This window comes from Sarcophilus harrisii, chromosome 3 (genome assembly GCF_902635505.1).
Source record: "Sarcophilus harrisii chromosome 3, mSarHar1.11, whole genome shotgun sequence".
In the NCBI taxonomy this organism is placed as follows: Eukaryota; Metazoa; Chordata; class Mammalia; order Dasyuromorphia; family Dasyuridae; genus Sarcophilus; species Sarcophilus harrisii.
This window is the reverse complement of record NC_045428.1, coordinates 583,110,089-583,137,987: the sequence shown is the minus strand read 5'-3', so window position 1 is coordinate 583,137,987 and position 27,899 is coordinate 583,110,089. Positions and strand designations below refer to the sequence as shown.

The 27,899-nt window shown below is 37.3% G+C and overlaps 1 protein-coding gene across 1 annotated transcript in view; it reads left to right on the top strand.

Moving 5' to 3' along the window:
* LOC116422862 (histone-lysine N-methyltransferase PRDM16-like) overlaps positions 1-26,960 on the top strand; it is a 104,641-nt gene extending 77,681 nt beyond the window's left edge. Inside the window, exon 2 of the mRNA XM_031962979.1 lies at positions 23,619-26,960. Within this exon, the coding sequence (XP_031818839.1) occupies positions 23,619-23,717 (99 nt within the window). The 3' untranslated portion in view covers positions 23,718-26,960. The remainder of the gene's footprint in view (positions 1-23,618) is intronic.
* The last annotated feature ends 939 nt before the right edge of the window (positions 26,961-27,899 follow it).

Sequence of the window (27,899 nt, the reverse complement as noted above, 5' to 3'; positions counted from 1 at the left end):
TCCTCAAATCACCACCATCTTGAATTTAATTCTGGCCACTCCAGTTTTGGAAGGAAGTTCAGTAGGAAGTTGGAGAATCTTCCCAATAGGAGGAGGCCATTCTTAATTGAAATGTTCATTTCTGTTCTATACCTCAAAATCACATTTCATATCCTCATATGAGAAAGGAACTGGGAATAACTATCTTGGAGAAGAAGAGACGGAGACATGGGGATGGAAGATGAGGGGATGATTATTACTGTCTGAGGATATAACATTACAGGTTTCCATTTAGAATATACTTCCAAGGCCATCTACTTAGCCCCCTCATTTTGAAGATGAGGCGATTTGTCCAAGATCACCCAGCTAGCAACAAAAACAGAATTTCAATTACAACCTCTGACGCAGAACTTAAAAGTGTTTACCACTGCACAACACTGCCTCTTGCCCAAGTCCTAGAGAAACTGTCTCATACAGAAGAAGGACTAGACTTTTTCTGCTTGGTCTTAGAAGGCAGAACCAGGTTTGTTGTATGGAATTTGCTAAGAGGCTACTTAGTGGGATTTAAAAAAAAAATAAGTAAAGCTACCTGTGCAGAGAAAGGACTTCCCTTCCCTGGAGGTCTTTAAGCTGTGAGTTCTGGTTTTACAGATGGTTCCTATGAAAGGTGACAGGATGGGGTAGTTTTTATTTCTAAAGTTTGATGCCAAATTAAAGCCTTCATACATGAGTGTGTGAGCACTCATTGCAAAAATGCAAGTCCCTTAAATCTATGAAATCATGGATATACTTTCACCATCTCTCTGAAACACACACACACACACACACACACACACACACACACACAGACAGAGACAGAGACAGAGAGACAGAGACAGAGACAAAGAAAGACAGAGAGAGAGAGAGAGAGAGAGAGAGAGAGAGAGAGAGAGAGAGAGAGAGAGAGAGAGAGAGAGAGAGAGAGAGAGAGAGAGAGAGAGAGACAGCGACAGAGACAGAGACAGACAGACAGAGAGACAGAGAGAGAGAGAGAAAGAGAGAGAGAGAAAATGAATGAATACAAGTAACTTAAAGGAAAGAAGCACAAAAGAAAAACTACTTTAATCGCATAAAAAACCAATTGGTAGGCTGGGGAGGAGGGGAGTGTTGTTTTTATTAACATTCCCTCCAATTCCCTGGAAATTGCCTCTTCTTGATATTTTGTCTCTGAACTAAGGCTCTGATTCAAATTTCCCTCCAGCTGTCTAGGATTCTTGGATTGCTGAAATGCACTCACAAAATGCAATCAAAAGGGTGCTGACATCACCAAGAAAGGGGGGGAATGGCAGAAACGAACTCAGTAGAGAGGCAGATTCTTGGCGTAGAGCTCTTTTGTGGAGAGTTTGGAGGAAAATCTCCACTTCATTGATCTTTGCTCTCTGATTTCTGGCTTTGCAGCTGGTTCCTATGAAAGGTGATGGGGAAGGGGCATTTTTGATTTCTGAGGTTTGGGGCCTAATTGAAGCCTTCACACATGAGGACATTGGTTTCCTGACCTCCTTAGGCTTGCATTGGTCCAGGGTTCAATTACAACTGCATTCCATTGACATCCAGGGTCAGAGACAGAGTGATTGGGTGGACAACTCTGTTGTCAAACAGGGGTAGCTATCAAATCATTCATTTCAGACTCAGAAAGAAAGGCTTCCTGCCTTCTTTAAAGCGATGGGGGGAAAGCACAAATAGAAAAGATACTCTGGCTAAGAAATGAATAAGGAACCTCGGTGGACCCTTTCTGATGTTCATTTTTACAGGGAAAATTAGAAACACAAGATTATGGATTCATAGCTCCTTTATGGGTTCTCTCACCCATCGTTTTGTTTTACAGGATAGGAAACTGAGGCCCGAAGAAGGGGATCATGGGATCATGGAAATAGTATGGGAAGGGACTTTATAGATCACTCAGTCTGACCACCTCCTTTTACAGAAAAGAAAACTGAGGCAGATAAAAATGAAGTGTTTACCCTAGATCACCCAGATTTTGTCACAAAGAGAATTGAAGCCCTTGTTTCCTTTTGAATCCTTCCATTTATCTAGAGCAGCTTCCAGTCGACAAGTCTTGTTCTTGGCCTTGGGGTCTGTGCAATCAATCAATAAGCATGTATTACACCTATTATATGCCAGGCACTGTACTAGGCACGGGGGAAACAAAGATTGAAAAAAATAAAATGGCCCTTCAAGGAACTTAACAATGTCTCAGGGAATGGAATATAATACACAGAAAACAGTAAGATTGGAGAGTAAATAAAATACTTGATCTGGATGAAGGAAGTTCATGACCTGAGTTTAAATCTGTCCTCAGACAATCACTACCTGTGTGAGCTTGGATAAGATTTCTGAGAGATGAGACATAACAGCTTCCATCTTTTGCTCTTCTCTAACCCACTGTCAAGTTGTCCAAATGGGTCCATTAGTTTCTACGACATGGGTCTACTGGCAAGTAGCTATGATATTGATACACTGAACTCATTGAACTATTAGTTTCACTGCATTGCATCCTGGGTCATTGCCAATTGACTTATTTTTAGTCTTGCCTGTGGATTTCAATGATTCTAGAATAAAGAGTGAGGCTGACAACTTTGTGCAACCTTGCCTTAATTAAAACTAGTTCACGCACAAGGTAAGACATCACCCCAAAGATGTCATTGGTCCCTTCAAAAATAAAGGACAAACAACAATTTTAAAAGCCATAGAAGCTAAATATTAGGTATGTGTTAATTATTTTAGCACATGGACAAGAGAATGATCTAGTGAGGAAAGAAAGAAAGGAAGTGAATGAATACTTATTGAGTAGCAAGCAGTGATTAAATCAGAGGACCGAGTTCAAATCCTCTCTCTGATACTAGCTTTTCTTAGTATCCCCAGCATTTAGCACAATATGTAGCTCATAGGAGACACTTAATAAGAGTATAATCACTAATTGTGTGACCTTAAGCTAGTAATTTAACCTCTCTGCTTCTCAGTTTCTTCATCTGTAAAATGAGAAGTTTAGATTAGATGGCTTCTGATAGGGCTAGATCTATGAGCCTATAGTTTGTTCTTACAACATCCTTTTCTCACTCCCAAAGTGGTACATGATCTCATTTTTTAAAAAGTGAATTAAGATAATTGCATTTTAAGAATTTGCTGAGAATTTTATGAGCCCCCTGAGATCACTGGGACACCCCAGGGTCACCAGACCACTATACCAGTAGATGAATGGTAGCCCCAGTGGGATTGAACGCCATCTTTGAGTATTGTTCTTTCCTGCTCAATCATGGGACTTTAATACTTTCAAACTCATGTATACCAGCATGGCCACTACTAGGAGATTTATGGTCCCTCTTATTCACTTACGATATTAAGGATCATCTTAATAAACCAGTTATCAATACGTAGGATCAAGTTGAAGTGCATTTATATTATTTTGTCAATAAGCAGGTCACTTCTATAACTTAAAAGGGTTAGAGATCAAAGATAAATGTTGATAGAAAACAAATCATTGACTGGAGTGATTTATTTGCCCTACCGTGGAAAGATAACTTCTTTCTCAGGGGGTGTAAAATTGTCCAGTCAATTTCTAGTTTTGTGGGCTCTCTTAAGTAGACTTTAGTTGAATATTTCAGGTTAGACCCCTCTGTATTTAAAGTATCCTATGCTATTCCTTATTCCCAGAATCATGGTCATTGATTGGTTGCATTTGTGCTTAGGAAGATGTCTTAAATACAGACTCACTCAACACCTATTTCCTTTTTTGAAGGTTTTCACATTGAACTCTGTGATGAGTGTAAATGACTTATAATTCTGTTTTGCACCCATTTATTTTGGAATATGGGGGAGGTCGTATTTACAGTAATGAATAGAATATCTAGCATCAAGATGAAGTAATGAATTTTAAAGCATTTATTAAATGCTTCCTGGATGCAAAATACTTGTCTTTAATATTAAGAATACAAGTATAATAATAAGAAAGTCCCAACTTTCAAGAAGCTCCCATTCTAATGGGAGACACAGTGAATATGGAGTGGTTTTAACTACAAGCCAGATGAAAAGGGCCCATGATCCTTATGGTACAGATGCAAAGCAGATGGGAATATTCCTTCTTTAATGTCATTTTCATTAATAAAATATATATTGGCTTCTTGTATTGAACGATTTAACAGTGTCAAGTCCTTAGATGTAACAAACTTTCTTTTGCAGGTTTAAAGTATGAAGTCAACAATTAAGCAGGCATTTATTAAGCACCTACTATATGCAAAACACATATAAAGATTATATATAATTATAATTATATATAACATATATATTATTATATTATTAATTAATATTATATATTACTATATATAATATATACTATTATATATTAATATATAATTATGTATATAATATATATATATAAAATAATAGCCAGTAAAAATGTCCAGAATATGTCAACAGACCAGAAAAACGAAATATATGAGTTCAAATCTTGACTCTGGTACTTAAAAGTGGTGTGGAAAAGTCATTTAATATCTCTGTGCTTCCAAGGAACTTCTCAGGACTTGTTTAGAATTAAATTTGGAGTTAAAGGATCTTTGTTCCAATCTCAGATACTCCCTACCTATGTGACTTTGCATATGTCACAACTTCATTTCCTCATTTGTAGAATTAAAAGGGTAATCCTGGTGGCTTCTGAGTTCCCTTGCATGGATTTGCATGTTCATTCCTTTCCCCTGGCTGGGTCCCTACTTGAATTGCTCTTCCTTCTCACCTCTTTGGAAACCTTTAGCTCACTTCAAGTTTCAGTTTAATCATCACTACATCCAAGTGACCTCCCTGATTGTACCAGTCATTTGTGCTTGCCCCTAAATTTGTGTTTATTTTGTATTTATTTAGCTGCATGCGTATCTTTTCCCCAAGCCTTGTAGAATGTAAGTTTCTTGAGGGGAGGGACCATTCATTTTTGTCTCTGTTTCCAAGCTGGCACTTGGCGAAGCCCAGAATGTAGTCAGTGCTTAATCATTAATTAATTAATGCTTGTTGACTTGAATCAACTTGATTTCCAGCTTTGCCACACTGTAGATATGGTGTGACCCAACTTGACTGGAAATCGTTCCCAGACGGGAAGATGCTAATACTTGTGATATCAATGACGCTTCAAGGATCTCCTTGGCTGGACAAAGGGGTTATCTGACCGCCAGTGCTCTCCTCTGTGAAATCATTGCTTTCCATTAATTAGTTGTCCTATATTCTTGAAGGGGATCAAAATGGCATCAAGATGTTAGAATCGAGTTACAATGCATCTGACTGCAGCTGATCAGACCAATGCGAGCTCAGAATGCTCTGCCACAGTCCAACACAAATAGTCCCTAGGAACATTTGGGGTGCTTCTCTAACTTTGTTGAAATCTCAAGTTTCTTCTGAGCTAATTCAATTCTGCTTTGCTCATAGAGCATAACATCTTCTCTGATGAGAGCACGCCAAGCTGCGCGATCCTGTACCCACGTCTCCCGTGTCGTACAACCTTTAGCTACTCTTTAGGTGAATTGTCAGGTCTTGATTCATTGCCTGAACCCAAGCCCAATCATAGGAAGGCAAACAGCACATTTTCATAAAAATGTTCAAAAGAATAAGATTTAGAGAAATCTTTGGGAAATGGGAGACTTTGGGGGAGAGTTTGGCAAGAAGTCTTGTTGATGTTGCTTCAAAATGACTTAAAACTTACATATGTGAATGTATGTGTGTACACGTGTATGTGTGTAGAAGAATTTGTTTCTACCCATTAATCCATCATGGATTTATTCATTATCTATCATGTGTCAGGCCCATTATAAAATCCTAGGGTTACAAAGACAACAGAAAGTCTCTACTTTCAAGAAGTTTAAAATCTAGAAGGGTGAGACAAAATTGACATATATAGGTTTATATGGAATAGATTGAGGCAATTGAGGGAAAGGAAGAAGCACTAGTGCCTGGAGGAATCAGAGAAGGTTTCAAGTAAAAATTGATGTTTGAGCTGAGTTTCTTGAGTTTGAGTATGAGTATCTTGAAGGAAACTAGGGATTTTAAGAGATAGAAAGGAAAAGAGAATGCATGGAGGACAGCTAGTGTAAAGATGGCTGCAGATGGTGTATTGAGTATGAGGAGCTGTAAGGCCATTTTGGTTGGAGTCTGTTGTATGACAAAGGCAGTAACATGTAATAAGGCTGGAGTCATTTTGTAAAGGGCTTTAAATGCTAGCAAATGAATTTTATGTGAGTCTTATGTGACCTCAAGGGGAGTTAGGTGGTATAGTGAATGTCAGGAATCAGGAAAATTCATTTTTGGAAGTTTAAATCTAACTTCAGATATTTACTTGCTGTGTGAATCTAGACACTTAACTCTTTGTTTCCTTTTCTGTAAAAATGAGCTGGAGAAGGAAATGGCAAACCATTCCAGCATCTTTGCCATGACCTCCCTCTTCACCTCTACCTTCTTGCAAAGGGTCACAAAAAAGTGTGAAATGACCCAATGAAACAATACCAAAAAAAATTTATCAAAGCATTTAAAAAATATCTCATTTTTTTTTACCTCAAAATAACCCTTGGAGATAGGTGTTATTATTATTCCCATTTTATAATTGAAGAAACTGAGGCTATATTTGAATTCATGGTCCAATAGGCTACATTACCACCTGGCTGTCTCATGTAGCTGTGCTTTGAAAGAAATTAGGAATTCTATGAGATGGATGGAAAATAAAAAAAATAAGAGAGGAAAGGATTGCAATCACAATAGCAGCCAACACCTAGAAATAGCCTTCACTTTAGAGATGGTCCCTATCTCGATGATCTAGAAAATGAATACAAAATGAAAAACAAATGAAAAATATTTCTTGGGAGAGTTTTGTTTAGCTACTTAACCAAGCTCTTAAGTGCATATTTTTGGGATCTGTACCACTGGACTTCAAGGAGATGATAAGAATATAGTCCTGAATACAGTGAGATCCCAAGCACTGCCTTCCTATGCCAGCCTCTGAGTGGCTGATGAGAGAAAAGGTGACCCAAGCTAATCAAGCCCCCTGTTTTATTTGTATTGGCAAAAAATCTTAAGTCCTCTATTCATGGAAGTCATGACCTGTTCTCCCTTCCATTTGGGTTCTATTTGCTGGTATTCGTCCTTGGATTAAATCACGAAATCACGGAGGCGGATTCTATCATTAAAAGTGATACTGACATTTAGATATTTTACAAGTACATTTTCTTTTTATTTGCTCTCTGGATCTGTACTTTAACACATTCAGTGTCTCCTCCCAGAATGACCTTGTTGCCTGTACTTCCCCCTTAAAACCTTGCTGGAGATGTCTCTTTGCATGGAGCATATTGGACTGTCCATTTGCTTCCAATAATGAGACCTAAATTTTCTGTTACCCCAGAGTTTTTTCTTAAATAGAAAATACAATTTACTGAAATGTAGCTTGACATGGTGGTCAGAATAAGGGCTTTAGAATTAGACAGTGGTTAGTTTGTAGTCTCACTCTTGTCCTACTCTCCATGATCCCATTTGGGATTTTTTTTGTCAAAGATACTAGACTGATTTGGCCCTTCTCTTCTCCAGCTTATCTTAGAAGGAAAGAAAGATTCAAGGTGAGAGAGGCAATTTTCCTGAATACATAAAGACTGAAGTCAGTGGGCTACAAATAGCCAGTAGTCTTTGTTTGGCTGATGGAAAAGAGACCATGAAGGCCTTAAAGGTCAGGCCAAAGAGTTTGTAGTTTATCCTATGGGTCATAAATAAGGAGCCACAGGAGATTTTTGAGTAGGGGAGTGACATGGTTCTTATGTACTAGGGAAACTATTTTGACTATGGGGGAAAAGATGAATTAAGTGGGAGAGACTGCAAGCTGAGGTACCAGTTAGTTTCTCTATTATTATATAATGGGAACACTCACTCGAAATCCCCAGTGGAACATCAGGCCTTGGTTCTGTGGCCATGCTACAAGCTTTTTACTTTATGTAGGGAGTAAGACTAAATGAGAGAGTGGGGGAATTGTGGGCTCCTGCACACTCTAGCCAGGAGCCTCATCTCATGGGAATAGTCCAGACCTACTTTGCAAGATGAAGGTATCTTGGGATTAGTGATGGGACTGAATGGAAAGGATCACACTTTTAGAGCTGAAAGGCACTCAACAAGACATTCAATGAATCTACTTGACAAAGGGGGACAAAGGGTAAAGAGAGGCTACCCAATTGAAAATTAAAAGTGTTGAACATTAAGTCAGAATATTCTTACTTACTAGCATATGACCCTCAATAAATCACTTAATCGTTGTCTGCCTCAGTTTCCTCATCTGTAAAATTTGGCGAAATAATAGCACCTACCTCTCTGGGTTATTGTGAGGATAGAGCACTATTTATACAGTGATTAGCAAACCTTAGAGTAATATATGAATAAATACTTTATTATCATTATTAGTCGCACAGCTAGTAAAACACCTGAGCGGGATTTGAACACAGGTCCTTCGGTGGTATACACTATATCATGCTGTGTCCTAATGTATGACTGTCTCAAGAGAAGAGTATCAATGTTCCTCAAAGTAGAGGTCCCTAAAAAATTGGCAAATCATTTAGCCTGTCTTAGCTTTTGTTTTCTCCTCTGTACTATGTCCTCAGACGATTTCTAAAGCTCTTTTATCTTAAATTTTTATAATGTGGCCCCTCCTGTTTGCACTAGGGTAGGGTTTAGGAACGTGAGTCAGTATTATTGATCTGTTCTGCTAATGAAGTCTAAATGACTTATAGACTTGTTAACATTAATATGATTATTTTTAATTACCAATCTGGCTTTTTTTATAAAAGAATAAAGGAATATTGCATTTTCTATCTGGTAGCTAAGAGTCAAATGGAACCAAAGATTAATGTTTTTCTTATGCTTTTTTCACATCCCCAGTGTCCCAAGTACCCAACTTTTCCCTTTGCCTCAAGCTAGGATGACAAACCCAGGCCAAGAAATGTACCACACACTAAGCACAGAATTGATGAATAATTCCAATTCGGGAACAAACATTTATTCAACATCAACAACACTCAAGCTGAGAATCGGTACAGTAGAGATGACGTGTTGAACATGGAATCAGGAAGTTGGTGGTTGCTGTACTTCAGTCATGTCCAACTCTTCAGGACCCCATTTGGGGTTTTCTTTGTAGAAATCTTGAAGTGATTTGCCATTTCCTTCTCCAGCTCATTTTACACATGAGGAAAATGAGGCAAATGGGGTTAAGTGACTTGGGCAGGGTCACATAGCTTGGGAGTATCTGAGGCATGTTTTCTTTGACCCAAGCACTCTATCCACAGTGCTGCAAGTCCAAATTCTACCTTAGATAATATACTCCTTACATGCATAACTCTGGGAAGACGACTCAACCTCTTAACAACATTTTCCTTACCTGCAAAAAAAGAGGGGGGCAAGGGAATAATCATAATACATACTAATAGATAATAATAATAATAACATACAGGATATGTTGTAAGGATCAAATGGGATAATATTTGTCAGATGCTTTGCTAACCACTATATAAAGCTGTTATTGTTCCCTGCCCACAAGAAGCTCACATTCTCTCTGGAGAAACCAAAATGTACACAAATGTGTATAATTATTAAGGTAATTTAAATAGGAAAATTAGTGAGAATTCCCCTAAAGCTCACTTTTGGTAAGGAACGCCCACAGAGGAGTGAATTATCTTGATAATGATCTGTTTCACTTTAAAAGATGGAATGTTAATGAAACTCTAAAGCACCAGCAGAACTAAAAAGGGGAAGGAGATAGAAATTATTATTATTATTATTATTATTATTATTATTATTATTATTATCCTGACCTAGTAATTGCTCTAAGAAAGAGTGATCTGGGATCCATCAAAGAATAAAATACAAATACAAAACGTGACCAAATAAAATAGAAATGTTCCAATCACTCTGAATTTGGAATGGGGAGAAGATGGCAGATCTATGTTTCTGTTGAAGCAAGAGCTGAAAGTGGGGGTGGGCAGTAAGTGAACTGGGTAGCTTTTCATATTGTAAATACAAATGCTGTGGATTTGCAATGTGCATTTTAGAAAAGGTATTATCTTAGGGTGAGGGTCCTCCTTCTTGTTATACTTGATTATGTAAATATTTTTCTTAGGGAAGAAGAAAAAGACTTCATACATTTGGTAAATTTCACTGGAAAGAATTGAGAACTGTCTGCATCATTATAAAAGTTTTAAAAAAGGCACTTTAAAAATTCATTTCTCTAACTCAAACGTGGCCAAATGGACTGTTTTGCATGTTTTTTTTTAAATAAATGGCCTAACTAAATAAATATTATCCCACTCCTGGTTGAGACCCAGAGAGGTTGTGTCAATACCAACAATCCTTTGCTGGGGTAGCAATGGTATTTCAGCCTCCTGAATAATGGCTTTTCTTGTCTCATGTAATGCTAACAATGAGACACATCTCAGACTCTTTATAAAGCTGTCCTCCAGACCCAGACATTCTGAATGCTGCTCTCCTGAATGATGGTCGGGAAAGTCTTTGGAGGTGAGAGATATCTGTCCTGGCTGCAAAGATCCATTTAATTCAATTCGTCAAAATAGATATTATATTCTTTCTCTGTGCTAGGCTCTGTACTAGGAACTGGGAATGCAAAAGCTAAAACAAGTCCTTCCCTCAAGGAGCTCACACTGTCCTTGGAGAAGGGAGAAACAAGGGAGGAAAGAAGACAACTGGTATATAGAGAAGGAAAACAGCATAATTTCAATAGGATTGTTGTGGCTTGTCCTTTGTTCTCAAAGAAGATCGTGACATAGGGAGGAGATGCCATAACATCCAAATGAATCAGAGTGGGGACGGGCTGTGCAAAGTCACCAGGCTCACTTTTACCTCCACAGCCACCTGGTCCACCATCTCCAGGATGGCTGGAGATGGCCCTGGATGAAATGGGAGACCTTGACCTTTTTAAGCTAAGGTCTTCAACAGGTCTCAGTTTGATTGAGGCAACACCCATTTAATGTTTAAAATTAGTAAGAAATGAAGCAGAGAATGGCTTCTTCTGTGTAGTAAAATAGATAAGTATATTGATATAAACACTCACACATATATAAAAAACCACACAGATTTACACATATATATTCATTATGTGGGTATATACATATATGTCATATATGTGTATATGTGTGTGTTTTAGGTGTGTTTCCAGTTTTATCTATATGCACATATATATGTTTGCATATCTATATGTTTCATGTGTTTACTTAGACATATATATGTATGTATACGTGTGTGTGTGTGTGTGTGTGTGTGTGTGTGTGTGTAAATCTTTGAGGGTTTCTGGCCAAAAAAGAAAAGTTTCTTGAAATTAAAGATTATTTTTTTTAAACTCCAGTATCCAGCTCATGAGCCCCCATTAATGTAGTTCTCCATGATTGTTGGCTATATCAATTAGTCAGACATACTTAATTAGCTTTTAGAAAGGGATATTTACTGAGGTGATAGTATAGGAACAAACAATATAAAACAGCTCTCCCCCCAAAAAAAAATCTGTGGTATATGCTTCCTCAAGTAGAATTCCAAGCTTGGAGAGCACATATGGCAGAAGTAGACCTTGGAGATCCTTTTGTTGAAGTCTTCAAGACATTTTCTCTAGGTATTATGTAGTTTTTCTTCCTACTAAGTTCCTTTTATAACTCTGAAATCGGTCTCCATTATGTCCAGTCTATCCTTGAGTCTCAATATAGATATAGCTACCAATTGTTCTGGGGATGCCGCTAGAAAGTTCAAACTTTTTTGGACTCTTTGACCTTTTCCTGCTAAGAGAAATAAGAGAAATCTGAAAACAAGGCTAAGACCAAGGCTCTTTGCTGCCCTCACACCCAAAAATTCCTTCTTAGAGGTTCCCCCAGAGGTTTCCATCACTAAGTCCCAGATTCTTGAACTCTCTGATCTTGAACTGGCTTTCTATTTATGGAAAACCAACACAGAAGACCCAAATTTCCTCAACCAATGTGGGTACCTTGAAAAATCCCCATGAAAGCTACTCTAGTTCATCCAGTGGCTTTCAAGGACTTTTTACATGTAGTAAAGGCTTTGATCAATTGTTTGATTAGTGATGTTCTCCACTGGTTAGGTCATTATTCTTAAGTGGAGGTAGAATGATTGATTGATAGATTGATTTAATGGAACCCACCTTCACATTTGCTTGATTGGAATGGATTGAATCGTTAAAAGGAAATGTCTCAAGTCCCAGTTACATCTCTTTAATATTAAGACTACAAAATCTTTCTTCACAATAAAAGAGAACACACATATAATTTGTGTTAGAAGACTATTCATTAGTTACCTTGCTTTGATTGGACAAACAAGAGACCACGAATAAGTCTTAGGATGATTTTCCTGGAGAAAAGGAGATGTAGTATTTGGAGAGTTGACATGGCCACAAAGGGCAGAATTAGGAAGTAGAGTAACAGATTTTTGCTTTAAGGTAAGGACAATTTTCAAATAGAGATGTCTGAAAAGAGAGTATGATGCTTTGGGTGGGAATGGTTTGTCCCTTCCTGGAGGTCATCATCCGGAATTTGAAACCCAGGAATGTGGGGTGAGGACTTCCCGTTCAGGTATGGGTTTGGCTACATGGACTTTGAGACCATCTCTGGGATCCCATAAAGCCCTTTCCCCTTGCTGGTTCTTAGTCTCCTTATTCATAAAATGAAAGGCTTGGATTAGATAGACCTTTACATTCGAACACACTGTGGTTTTACATAGCTAACGATTTTTTAAAAATCTCAACCTCTATAAAAGTAAAATCAATCATAAAGTAGTTATGTGGTATTTCCATGAATAAAAAAAAAGTTTGAAAAATAGCTTCGTGAAGTATGGTTACAGGGAGACAGTTAATCCTACAGAAAACCTATTTCTTGGATCAGCTTCTAGCCAAATGTAAGAGATTCCCAGGTATGTAGAATGAAGGTCTGACCACATAGGGAGCAGAAGCCAGCGCTTGACCTGAGATGAGCTTTTCTGTTGATTTTTAGTCATCACTTCTTCATGTTCCCAGGCAGAAATGATTAATGCTCTGGGCCAATATATTTTGCAATCTGCCATCCTTACCAAGGAGAAAGGTGGATTTCACTTTTGACAAATGCTTTTTCTTCACTGATGAGACAAGCTTACCTCCTTTCTGTCTGGGCCACTTGGTGACCTAGAAGAATATTGTCCTTTACATGATGGTTTTGGGGGTAGGAAGCCTGGACATCCTCTGGGGGAACTCTCTCCTTTGCTGTTCCATATACTCTACTCCGTCTCCCAGACAGAGAGCTTTGGCAATCTTTAAGAGCTATCTAAGCATTAACTATTAACTATTATTAGAATCAAGCTAGATGATTTTTTTCTTATTGAAAGCATAACCAACATATATATTATATAGCATATATACATACTCACTATGTATAATATTATATGGATGGTATATTATATATTTTGTTCTATATTATAACATAATAATATATTATAATTAATATTATAATATATAATATAATCAATATATTATAATTATAATTAATAATATAACATAATATATGGTATTACATATAATGTATACTTCTGACAATATGGGAGATTTTAAAGCATTAATAGTCTTTACCAGCAAATGGCAAGCTGGCCAGTCCTGGTGCCAGGGGGTTTAGCTAGAGATCGTGAAGTGGTATTTTAGAAAACAAACCACATTTGCCTGGTTTGAAGTTGAAACAGAGACGGTACAGAAGCAGGGGTGTATGGTATGTGTGTGTATGTATGTGTATGCATTTGAGGAGAGCAAGTGTTTTTTCACCAGAGGTCACTGCTAGGTGAGAAAACTCAAAGATATGTACACAAGAGATTCTCAGGCCACCGGTATACTGGGGGTGCCCAGGATAGTAACTAGCACACCATAACTCAAATAGGCTATTAAAATGACTCCTCCATCTAGATACTTTTTTTTTCTTTTTTGGTTCAATTTTAAGTTTCCAAACTATTTCCCCACCACCACCCCTGCCCCAGGTACTTGAAGATAGTTAGTTCTTGAAAATCTCCTGTGTACAATGAGATTTAAAAAATCGTAAGCTTATTTTTAAAAAATATTTTATTTCTTATTATCTTTTATTTTTTCATTATCCATGTTTCCAACTCTCTTTTCTGAGACCCATCCCTTAAAACAACAATGTTTTTTTTACTGGTCTAATTATTTCTATTTTTTGTTTTAGTATTTGTTTTTTTTCTTTCAATTTATTTCCTCTTTATTAAAACTTATTATTTTCAAAACATATGCATAGATAAATTTTCAACATTGACCCTTGCATAGCCTTGTGTTCCAAATTTCCCCACTTCCCCCCAAACTCTCTCCTAGATGGCAAGTTATCCAATATATGTTAAACATGTTAAAATATGTTAAACCCAATAGATGTATATATATATATATATATATATATATATATTTATATATATAAACCTTTTAAAAATTTGTTGTTATATGTATACATATATGTATGTTATACAAATATATAAATATATACATACATGTTATATGTGTGTTATACAAATATATACGTTATATATGTTATACAAATATACATGTATACATATTCTGACAAAATTTTAAAAGGTGTTTTTTTAAAGCAGCTTAGCGAAATAAGCCAGTATATCAGAAAATTCTATTATTACATGCAATGCCCCACATTCATCTTCTTCCACCTCTATGAAGAAGTGATAGGTAGTTTTACCTCATAGCTCTTCTCTGGGCTTGAATTTGGTCTTCATACTTTGGCAACATTGGGTTTCCTTTGCTTTTTTGTTCTTCTTGGTATTTGGGTGCGTCTATTGTTGCACTGATTCTGCTTACTTTATTCTGCATCAGTTTTATAAATCTTTCCATGGTTCTGTGACTTCGTTTTGTTGGGAAGAAGTAACATGGCGTAGGGTGGGTAGGTGGCTCAGTGGATAGCATGCCAGGGCTCGAGGCAGGAAGGCCTGAATTCAAATCCAGGTTCAAATATTTCCAAACTACGTGATCCTGGGTAGTATCTATTATGTTATTGTTACTCCCATTATTAGAAGATTACAGGATAAATCATGGTCAATTTATTCTTTTTTGATGTAATAATTATGAAAAACTTAAGTCATTTCTATTTAGATAGGGAGCAATTTCTTCAGAAAGATGCTTTTGCCAGGGGCCTGGAAGAGTTTCTAAGGATCATGGAATCATGGATTTGGGCTTGATAGGAACTTGAACGATCACTTTGTCCAGGACCTCCATTTTTTGCAGAGAAAGGAAATAAAGTCCAGAATTAGAATTGGGAATGGGAATCGGAATGGAAACCCAAATCCTTTTGGTTTCAAATCTACCCAGGGTTATCCTGTAACTCTGGCTATTACCATTAAGGTGGCTAATTAATAACCGAGGAAACAAACTAAAGAAAAACTATAGGCTGTATTAATTTTTATATTATGCTATTTATATATCTTATAATTATATTTTATATTATGTTAATTATATATAATTATATTCCATTTTATACTTTATATTATATTAATTATATATAACATATTTTATATTGTTGATTATATGTAATTATATTCCATTTATATCTTATGTTGTGTTAATTATATATGTGATTATATTTTGTATTGTTAATTATGTGTAATTATATTCCATTTTATATTTTTATATTGTGTTAATTATAATATGATTATATTTTATAGTATTAATTATATGTAATTATATTTCATAAATATTGGATATAATGTTATATTTCATATCAGGCTTAATTAATTATATGTAATATTCAATATAATGATACTTTATTAGATGAAGAAACTGAGTCAGATCCACATGTCTCTAACTTTCAGCATCAGAGAGACACAGGGCTAATCTTGTCATCATTCTGAATATTTGTCCAAAAGACAGTGAGATATAACCCTTGTTCATCCCTGTTAGCCCCAGGGAACCAGAGGGCCCTGAGCCATCCCGGGCACTGTGCCCTGTGGGTTGGCCCCCTGAGGATGAGCCCAGCCTGTTGTCAGGCAGGGAAGGAGCTGGGCGGATTGTGTGGGCCTGTGGATGAAAAAAAAAAAGGAAGAAAAAGAAGAAGATATTTTATTTGAATTGAAGAAAAAAGCTGGCTGCTCATGACAGACAAGCCCTTTGTTTTGATCAATGCATAGAGAACACCACTGACCTTCTCTCCAGCCGGCAATGATCTATGCAATTCTCACATCAGAATAGAGGGAGCCTGGAGCCTGACTCATCTCCCACAAGAATAGAAAGTGGCCTTTTGAAAGGAAAAGATGATCACTGAGAGATGAGGAAAAAACAGCCTCAGAAACTTTCCATTCTCAGGCTATTTCATGCCTCCGTGCCCTCTGGCTATGGTGGACTGGAAAGCACTGAAACCTGGATTCTAGTCCTGGTCCCACCTCTCAATTCACTAGATGATCTTGATGGAGCCAGGCTGTGTGACCTTAGACAGCTTATTCTCTCTGCCTTAATTTCTTCACCACCAAAATGAGAAAGCTGGACAAGGCGATGACAGCCAGGGCTTTAAGGTCTAGAAAGAATATATCTTAATTCAATCCTGGAAATAACCTGGGGAAGAAGTTGCTAAATTGGGAACTTTCATTTTTCTCCCCAGAACAATTATAAGCGTGAAACTCCTGAGTTCATAGAGCCACAGGATCCTGGGGGATCTTAGATTTAGAAGTGGAAAGGACTTTAGAGACCATTTAGTTCCATCCCTTCATTTTAGAGATGGGGAAACTGAGGTCCATCATGATTAAGTGGCTCTGAGATCTTAGATCTCAAATTGGAAGAGAACTCAGAAAACATTGATCAATCTACACGGTTTACAGATGGGAAAGTTTATGACTTGTCTGTACCAGGACAATGTTGGACTCCAGATCCAATATTCTTTCCACCATGCTACATTGCCTCTCTGCTAGAAATTCCCAAATTTACGGGAAGACTCAATCAAGGAAAGAAAGCAGCAGCATAAATTCGGCCAGGCTGGCCGATTCCTCGCTCAGGGGCATAAGGTGCTCGTTCCATTGGGTTGATCATTCTATTCCATCTGGATTCAAGGCATTCCCTACGAGAGCCGGTGTAGATCCAGCACTGGAACTGCCTGTGTTCTGTTTGCCGTGGAGACTAAGCCAATCTGGAAGTAGCAACCACCGGTTGGATAAGTCAGCATGCTCAGCTGACTTTATACCTTTCCAGGGGCTGTCTGGAAGAGACCGTCCCAAGAAAGAAAACAGAGAACAAAATGTTTGAGTGACAGCAGTCGTGTATCAGAAAACGACCAAGATGAACTGATGGTTTCCAGCATGAATTGGACATGGTTCTAAATGTTAGGGATAGAGGTACAAAGAAGCAATCATTTCTCTTAAGGAATCTCTCAATACGAATCCAACCATGATACGTGGATGGATTAATAAATGAATGAATAGACAAATAAGAAAAAAAATAGATAAATACAGAGGATAGATATATAGATAAATAAGAAAAAATTAGATAGATACATGAATAGATAGACAAATAGGAAAAAATTAAATAGATATATGAATGAATAGATAAATAAGAAAAAATTAGATATATGAATGGATAGACAAATAAGAAAAAATTACACAAATAAATCATTAAGGATGATGTTGTATGTCAGGCGCTGAACTAAGAAAGGGGTCTACAAAGACAGAGTTTGCATTCTGTTATCAAGGATTGAACACGATCACAGATTAGCCAATGTGGATTAGAGTACAGAAAACTTTCCTAGTGTTGCAGGTGGTGGCAGGTGAGCGGAATAAGAACTGGGGGGGAGGATCAAGAAAGAGTTTTTGAAGGAAGCTGTGAGAAGAGCTAGAGATGTTTGTTTGGAGGAGGAGGCAGAAATGTATTAAAACTGCTAGACTTGGAGTTAGGAATCCCCAAGAATGACTGCTGCAGATTCTTCCTAGCTGGATGATTCTAGGAATAGGTCACTCTGAAACTCTTCTTCCGCATCTGTAATATGGGAATAATCTTAATAATAACACTTTCTTCCTAGGGTTGCTATGAGAATTGAATGAGATAACATGTAAAGTGCTTTGCAAACCATAGCTAACTAGTTAGATAAATAGACATATGATATATGATTGGATTGATAAATGAATGAATAGACAAGAAAAATTAGATAAATAAGAAAAAATTATAGATACATGAATAGATAGACAAATAAGAAAAATTAAATAGATATATGAATGAAAAGACAAATAAGAAAAAAATGGATATATGGATGGATAGAAAAATAAGAAAAAATTACACAGATAAATGCATGGATAATAGATATATATATGGATACACAAATAAGAAAAATCACACAGATAAATACATGGATGATAGTTATATGAATGGATAGATAAGAAAAAATTAGACAGATAGATACATGGATGGATAGATAAAAAGTCTAGAGAGAAAAATAGATAAATGAATATCTGGATGAAGAAAGAGAAATTAGAGAGAGCAATAGAGATAGATATATAAACATATACTAGCAATGATTATTATTCAAACCCATCGAGTTCTTCGATCTTTTCTCTGCCTCCCCCCAGTCCCCATGACGGTTTATCTGGGCTCATGCAATAAATGGGTAACATTACTATTTATGTAAGCTCTTTGTGATCTGCCTGAGTAATGTAATCAGTTTGGGGTTAGCTACAGCTGGGGCATGCCAGCTTGTAAACTGTGTCTCAAAAAGATTCACATGGTGTCCCTTGAAATGTTTAGTATATTGTCATTTGAGGCTTTGCAAAGGTTTTTTTATTCATTCCCATGCCCCGGACCAAATGAGATACTCTGGCCACTTGTTGGGGGTGTGGCTTTTGTGGAGAATGTTGGGTCGGTTTTTTTTTTTTTGGAGGGAGTCCAGAAAACAAGATTCAATTGAGTTCCTGTATAATTGGAGATCACTGATCTCCAAGCAGCTCTTTGAAAGCCATAGGTCTTTCTTTCTATAGTTCCTAATGGAATGATTACTTTCTCTTGACTGAAAGCAATGTGTCAGGTTAAAAACTATATATGGTACAAAACTGCATAATGGCGGAAAGTATCTGAGGCAGCGGCCGGGCTGTGGGATGAGATGTTCAGCCCTGCATTCCATTCTTCCATGGCATTGCAAAGGGCACGGGGCAAGGCCCGAGTGAGAGTCCTCAAACAAGAGAATTCTTTCTAATGAATGCTCTCCCTTTGTATCTCTGTTTAGTTTCCTGAGAGGCTTCAGAATGCTGCATTGCAGCCCCCTTGGGGATTTCTAACAACCACTTGTTTCTGTGACTCAAGCTGTTCATGGGGTCCGGGGATGATATCTAGAAATCATGGCTCTTTCTCTCTTTGCTTCATCTAGATTAAAGGGATTTTTGGGGGGGATACTGGCTCCCATCATCGCCAATTATTATTCATTTTTTAAAAAAATAAATTGTATTCCTATCCTGTCTGGATAGAACCCACACATGTCTTCATTCGTTCCAGCACTGAAATCTCCCCTTGTGGTAAAAGAAAACAATTAAGCAAATTCAGTGACAGTATTCTTCACCCTTAGTTCCTCACTTTTCTACTTTCATTATTTATTCTCCGGGTTCAAGATGACTAATTATAGTTTGGCTCAATTATGATGTTATTTTAATATATATGATTGTCATCATTATGGAACTTGGAGAAATTGAAGGAGTTAGATCAGATGGCCACTGAGCTCTTCTCTTTGTTCTGTTTATAGCCTTCTGTGTCCATTTATATAAATCTCCTCATGATTCTCCAAATCCCTCCATGATCTAGCTCCTTAATCCGTGATTATCATTATCATTATTTTATAATGATGTGATATATTATTAAAATGACATTAATTATCATTAATAAAAATAATAAGACACTCATAGTCTCCAAATTACATGAAACAGTAGGGTTTTTGTCTCTCTTGTTTTTTCGGTCACGTCCAGCTTCATGTGGGATTTTCTTCTCAGAGATACTGGAGTGGTTCGCCATTTTCTTCTGCAGCTCATTGGACAGATGGGGAAACTGAGGCAATCAGGGTGAAGTGACTTGCCCAGAGTCACACAGCTAGGAAGCGTTTGAGGCCAGATTTGAATTCAGGATAATAAGTTTTCTTAATTCCAGTCTGGTATTCTGTCCACTGGGCCTCCCAGCTGCCCCTTCATATAGATGAACTCCCTTCCTTTAGAAATATATATATATATATATATATATATATATATATATATATATAAAACCATGAGTGAGATCTTTGAGTCAAGTGTACAGGTCACTTGGTCACTCTGCTCACATAATTCTATTTTTACCTCCTATGGCTGCATCAATTCATAATTCCACCAATACTCTAAATAGTGTGCCAGCTTTCCCATAGTTCCATCCACATGATCTGTTCTGGTTTTTACCCTCACCAGTTACTTACACCAGTTACTGCCATGTCTTAGGATACTGGGTTAAAAGGTTCAGTATGAAAGTTTTTCAACTTCTGCCTTAATTAATATTCCTCTGGGGTCTTCCCAAGTAACGACCATTTCTCCGGCCCTTGATGGAGCCGTAGCCAGGTTCCAGCATCAGCCACAATGGGCAGGGTTCTCTGACAGGCCAGGTGGCCAGGCTCATTCTCCTTGCAGAAGCCCAGGAATTTAGCAAGCATCCAGCCAGGACTCCCTGCCTTTTTATTTCAAAAATAAGAATTGAGACAGCTTGCTCAAGTGCAGTGATCTGGGCGGGGGCCAGGAGGCAGGGTTGAGGAGGTAGCTAGCAGGATTAAGACTCCTTGGACTTGGTGGGTCTGGTTTTGTCTCTAAAGCCTCAGCAGCCCCACCACCCACCTCCACCGAGGCTGACCAATAAAAATCGCGTGGAATAGTTTATTATGAACTACTTAACCTCCTTCATCTCTTGCTGTTTTCCCTGCAGAAAACGTTCCTGTTTCACTGCTCGGGGTGTTCACCTTTCATTCTCTGTTTGCTTTCAGAGACTTTCCAAACCGCAATTTCGGGATCTATTAAAAGAAACATAAAATACCAAATTGGTTAGAATTCTTAACATTTAAAATATGACTTATTGTTATTACAGCTGAGCTAAGACCAATTAGACGACATTTTGGAATTTGGTCTTTGGGACTCTTTCACCTGGCCTCTGTGGGTATTGGCTGCCTCTTTTAAAAATGTGGTTTTCAGGGGAGGGAAAAAAAGAAGAAGGACCCCTGAATTTGCCAGGAGTTTCTCATTTTGTTTTCTTAATCTTAGTTTCAAGACCTGGTTTTCATTCTTATGGTAACAACTTGACAATTTATGCGTATGTGTGTCTATGTGTATACATAACACCTTTAATCCAAATGGGCCTGAAAGTGTTTTATAAGCTAAACAAACTGACAAATTAACTGTATAAATTGGATTTGCCCATCACAGAAATGTACCAATCCACTTTTGGAGTGCGTTGGTAGTGGTGGCTTGCATAGGCAGTGTAGGGTGCAGGATAGAGCACTGCACTTAAATGCCAGGATAACTTGGGTTCTAATCCTGTCTCTGGCACTTGTTAGAAGTATGATCCTCAAGCTAATTACTTCAATCTCCTAAGCCTCAGTTTCCTCATCTGCAAAATGATCGTGATAATTCCCCTCTCTCCCCAAAGTATTGTGAGATTCAAATGAGATTATGTGTGAAAGGTTTTGTAAGCTTTAAAGTAAATATTAGTTATCATTATTAATTATAATTATTAACATAAATGATTTAGTTATTAATAATAAGAACGTCTGAGCTACAGGATGTCCCATTTTAGCTGCAGAATTAAGCCTGAAATGGCATTTTTCTAGTTAGAGATGATCAAAAACAGAGATTCAGCCAGAGTTCTTCTTAATTACTTTTAATGGACTCTCACCCTGAAGTTCTAATCTACCCTAAAAAGTACATTCAAAGTAATATTGTTTAACTAACTTACATTACATATGGAAATGGAGTCACAAAGAGTTTAATCAGTTGATCAAAAAAACATTTATTAAGGGCCTACTATCCGACAGGCACTAAGGGAGGTGCTTAGGACACAGAAAAAAAAATAAAACAAACTAGCCTCTAGTCTCATGGAGTTTACACTCTTTTAAGAGTTCTTAACCTTGGGGTTGATGGATACCCCCTCAAGGGGTCTGGATATAGGTTTTAGGGGATCTGCAAAGCTGAATGAGAAAAACAAAAGCTTATATACTGATTTTCACTAGTGTCTCAATATAATTTAGCACTTGTTTCAATCACAAAGAAACATGATTCTGAGTTTATATACCTTATGAGTTTATACAAAATATATGCACGTAATGAATGAAGAAAGTGACCTGTCCAAGGTCATGCAGCTAACGGTGACAGAATCCATTTTGGATCCTGGGGATGACTCCAGTGCATTTTCTACTGAACCACACCAAGGGTGTTAACAGAAATGTTAAGCAACTTGGGCAGGTTCACAGACCTAATTAGGATCAACCCAAATCCACTCTAAATCCATCTATAGCATATGTCTGTCTGTCTGTCTATGTGTATGTTTAACTTTCTCTCTGTCTGTCTATCTATCTATCTACCCCTATAGCAACCTTGGAAGTTTGTCCTCTAGCCATAAAGCAAAAGATTCATTTCCTAGATGGCATGTTAAAGGCTTTATGCGTTATTAGTAACTGAATCCCAAATTAATATTCTTTTTTCTTTTTTCCAAATAAATTTAATTTTCAATACACATTACTTCATGAATCATGCTAGGGGAGAAAAATTGGAACAAAAGGGAAAACCACAAAAGAGGGGAAAAAAAACAGAAAAAAATTGAACATAGCATGTGATGATTTACATCCAGTCTCCAAAAAAAAATTTTTTTTGGATACAGATCACATTTTCTGTCCAAAGTTTATTGGGATTGCCTTGTTTCACTGAAATACTAAGAAGAACTAAGTCTTTCATAATTGATCAGCACACAATCTTGCTGTTACTGTGTACAATGTATTCCTGGTTCTGCTTCTTTTGCTCACTATCAGTTCATATAAATCTTTCCAGACCTTTCTATAATCAGCTTGTTCATCATTTTTATAGGACAATAATATTCCATTACCTTCATGTACCATGACTTATTTAGTCATTCCCCAATTGATGCACATCCACTCCTTTTCCAATTCCTTGCCACGACAAAAAGAGCGGCTGCAAACATTTTTGCACATGTGGGTTCATTTTCCTCCTTTAAGATTTCCTTGGGATACAGATCCAGTGATGACACTGCTGGGGCAAAGGGTTTGCCCAGTTTTATGGCCCTTTGGACATAGTTCCAGATTGCTCTCCAGAAAGGTTGGATCATTTCACAACTCCACTGACGATGTATCAGTGTCCCAGTTTTCCCACATCCCCTCCAACATTTTTCATTATATTTTCCTGTTATCTTAGTCAATCTTAGAGGTGTGAGGTGGTACCTCAGATTTGTTTTAATTTATATTTCTCTAATCAGTAGTAATGTAGAGCATTTTTTCATATAATTGTAGATGACTTTAATTTTGTCATCTGAAAATTGTTCTTATTCTTTCATCAATTGGGAACTAATATTCTTTTTCATAATCATTTTCCAGGAAGTACTGACTGATTCTGATGTGGTGTCTCAAGAAGGCTGCATCAAAAAGGTAGGAGATCTTCCTCTGATGTGTCACCATGTGGTACGATTGTTCTGATTCTAAGTGGTTTTGATTCTGTAAGCCCCAGGGCCACATTTGTGCCGGACATTACTTGTGCATATCTCAGGCAGACAGGGTGCAGGTAAAGGAAACCTGACTTGTCTATGTGCGTCAACAAAACCAAGATTTAGGTGTATTTATAGGGTATATTTCAGTTTAGGGAATTGAGCAGCTAGGGGAATCATTTGCTGCGTGACCTGGATTCATCCGAACTGAAGAGGGGTTTTCCTTCTTTGGAACGTGGTGGCTATTGACTATTTTATAGTCATTATTGCTATATTGATGTATGGATAATGCTTTTTTATTTAAATAGATATATCAGTGATCTATATCCATCCATCTATATAATATGCCCATATACATATACCTAATTAAGCATATAACCACAGAACAAAATATTTTACTTTATAAACTGGTTCCAATAGATTTGCAAGTATACTGAAAGGAACACATACATATACATATATATATGTGTGTACAATATATATGAATGGATATATAAAACAGATATGGTTTTAGCAACCTGTCTCCTTTAGAAATCCTAGCGCATTCAAAGGAATATATCTGTAGGTATATAATGCAGGTCTCTATGTGTAAATACATATATATTTACATGTATATGTGTATATATACACATAAGTACATGTGTGGATTTTAAAATATCTTCCATTAATTTTGGAAACAAATGAGTGTGTATGTCATCATTTATGACTGGAAATTCAACAATAGGGCTGGCTAATCACTTTGTATGTAGGAGAAGCCATCAGTTAAATAAATCAGCTATTAAATTCAGAACCAGTACCATCCCAGGTCTGTCCAATAATCTGTCCAACGTTTGGTAGACTGTTAACCCCAACACAACACATTGGCTCACATGGACAGAGAGATACCTCTCTAATGGAAAAGGTCCCGCAGGAATAGTAGATTCTGGGTGGTTTTAGTAATTAAGAAGTAGAACAGACTTTTCATCCAGCTGTTGCTCTGTTTCCTTAAGCAGGAGGAGAGGATTCTCTCTCATTTTGGATTTTCCTTTATGGTAAAAAAAAAAAAATGTCAAGATTCCTATTGGTTAAGAAAGAATTCTAGAATAAATCAAAAAAAGCCTCATCCAGATACTTCTTATTCAGATCCCCACTGGGAAGAGTAATATAGTCCTGTTTGCATTAGTGGATTGACTTTTTGTAATCAAATTCCCATTAAGGGCTATTTTCTCAATGTGAGAATGACTATTGGATTTTTCTTGGTCAAAATGCATGCTTGAGAAATGCTGTCACTTATTTCTGAGCTGGCAACGCCGTCACAGATTTTGAATTTGGGCTGAGGCTCTAACGTAGGGACTTGGGAGCCACCTTCTTCACCATTGCTGAACTGTGAGAGTTAAAAGAAAATACTTGTGGGGTCCTGCCAAGTGTGATGAAATCCTATCCCCATTCGGCTCCGCGGCTAACTGGAGATGAAATCTTTAGACATAGCTATCTGCAGAGGGGAGGACCAGTCTCCTCTGACTAGGTTGATTCCAATAGACCTTTATTTTGGAAATCGGGTTTCCCACTGGACTCAGTTTCTGGCCATGCTGTGACCCTCGGAGGGACCTCTAGCAACGGGGGTGAACTTTTTACCTTCTTATCTCCATAACTCATTTGGCAATGTCTGTGCCTCAGTGGGATCTTTTTGTCTGAGCAGACATGGGTGAGAAGGTGACCGAATAAGTTATTCTGATTCTCATAACCCAGTTATCCAAATGAAGTAAATCCTCCCATCCGGATGAGCACTGAGGCCCTTTTTAAGCCCTTGAAATTATCTTGAATTCATCATAATATAAAATGAGCCAAATCTCCTTGCTTCTCTCTCTCTCTCTCTCTCTCTCTCTCTCTCTCTCTCTCTCTCTCTCTCCCCACTTTTCTCCCCAATTTATTGTCTGCTTGAAATTCTATTTTCTTAAAGGATGCAAGTTGGAATTGTTAAGTCGGTATTTTATTCTTATTAAAAATACTCAATTTGACTTCTTTTTTCTTTCTCCTGGAAGGGGACTTAATTCTACACACTTTAAAAGTACACCCACCCCTCCACCTCCAAAAAAAATATTGACTTTCCCCACCCTTCAGTCTGGAACACAGCCATTTAGTCACTTGGAGCAGAGATCCACTCTGGAACATTATGTTGCTGAAGGGCATTGTTGGGGAGCAGTAACAGAGGTTTATGAGGTGGTAAATTTATGGAGAGATGGGCAGTAGGCTTTTACGGCCAGGCTAAAAAAGGTCAGAGCTAGAAGGTAAAGAGTTCAAGTCTAAATGTAATGGTTTGTGAAGAGACATTTAGTAGACAGCTTTTCAAGCTAAAAAAAAAAAAATCAAGTATAGAATCAGGAAAAATTCTCTACTTTTTCCCCTCTTGAATTCTGTGATAATGGTTTATTTTGGGGAACACTGGGCACAGGAGATTTTGCCTTTAGCTTTCCAAAAGACAGTTACCCTGAAGAAATGGTATTCTTCTAACCACAGAAAGGTGCATTTGAGGAGACATCTCAGAGTCTCCTTCTCCACTTCATATATAGTCATGACGACCTAAGGTAGAGACAGCTAACTGGAAATCTGGCTACCATTGAACTCAAACCCTAGAGGAGCTGTGTCTGAATGAAAAATTTTCTTTCTATTCTCCCATACGCTGCATATCAGGTTGGATGTTATCTTTAGGACAATCAGGGTGGATGTTATTTTAGGGACAATGAGCTGGTGGAGGAGGAGATTTCAGGGAAGTAAAAGGTAAATAGCTGAGGGTAGTCAAGTCGTTGAAGACCTGAATTCAAGTTCAGCCCAAGATACTTACTAATTGTGTGATCCTGGATAAGCCACTTAATCTTTTAGTCTTAGTGCTAGCTTTTTATTATTATTATTATTGTTATTATTAGCCTAATTAGGAATAGAACTCAAGTTTTTGATTATCATTAGTCCAGAATTAATTTTTAAGCAAAGAATTCCTTGTAATATGTCTTTTCCAGTTTTGAAAATGTCTTCTCAGGATTTTCTTGAAGTGGGGCAAACGCGTCTCTGTGTTATCTATATATAGGGTTGGAGTGGAGGAAGACAAAAATGACATGAAGTTAGTTTAATGTATGAAGTTTAGGAGTGAGGAAATCCAGAATAGCTCTTTACTCTTAGTGATGTTGCACAAATCAATCAGATTCTCTAGACTTCAGATATTTTTCTTTTAAAAACAATAGCTTATTATTTTCAAAATATAATTTTCAACATTTACCCCTGCAAAACTTTGTGTTCCAAATTTTTCTCCCTTTCTTCCCCCAATCCCTCTCCTAGACAGCAAGTGATCCAATATAGGTCAAACATGTGTAATTCTTCTGAACATATTTCCACAATTATCATGCTGATATCATACAAGAAAAATCAGCTCAAAAAGGGAAAAAATGAGAAAAAATTAAAAAGCAAGCAAACACCAACAAAAAAGGTAAAAAAATTATGTTGTGATCCACTCTCAGATATCTTTCTGATGGCATATTTCTATGGATTCCAGGGTAGATTTGGATAACTGAAGTCTGTCCAGGAATCTATTGGTTGATAAGTGAAATCATGAGGAACAGAAAGTAACCATGGATTTTTGTGAGAGAGGTCCTCATGAATCATGGGAAATGTTGCAACTTTTGTGTTATCCCTTTGGGCATGTGGTAAGAAAGATTACTGATGGATTGGTGGAATCCTCCATAAGAATCTTTGAAATTTCAAGATATTTAGGGGAAGCCCCTTCCCCAAACTTATAGACTCCCCTCTCATCATAGAAGCCTCCAGGATGTTGGGTGGAACTCCATTGAGGATTTGTGTGGATTCATGGACAAGAGTCATACAAGCTAAAGTGTGGCTGAACTGTGATCTGCACTCGCCAAGGGAATGTCTATATAAGTGAGATCATGAAGTCATTGATATATTTCTAGGATTTTAAAAAACTGAATCTGTAAGAGAAAACTCTCTCTCCCTATAAGGAGGAGCATTGTATAATCATATAGTATAATTATATAATACTATATTTTGTTCATTTATGAGTTGCCAAGCTTTTTTCTGTGTTATCTGCTGCTGGTTCTGCAAAAAAAAAAAAAAAACTCCCCCCAAATCCCTATTTAATTTCTTATGCCAATATGTAATATATAGAAACTCAGATGGGGATAACTGT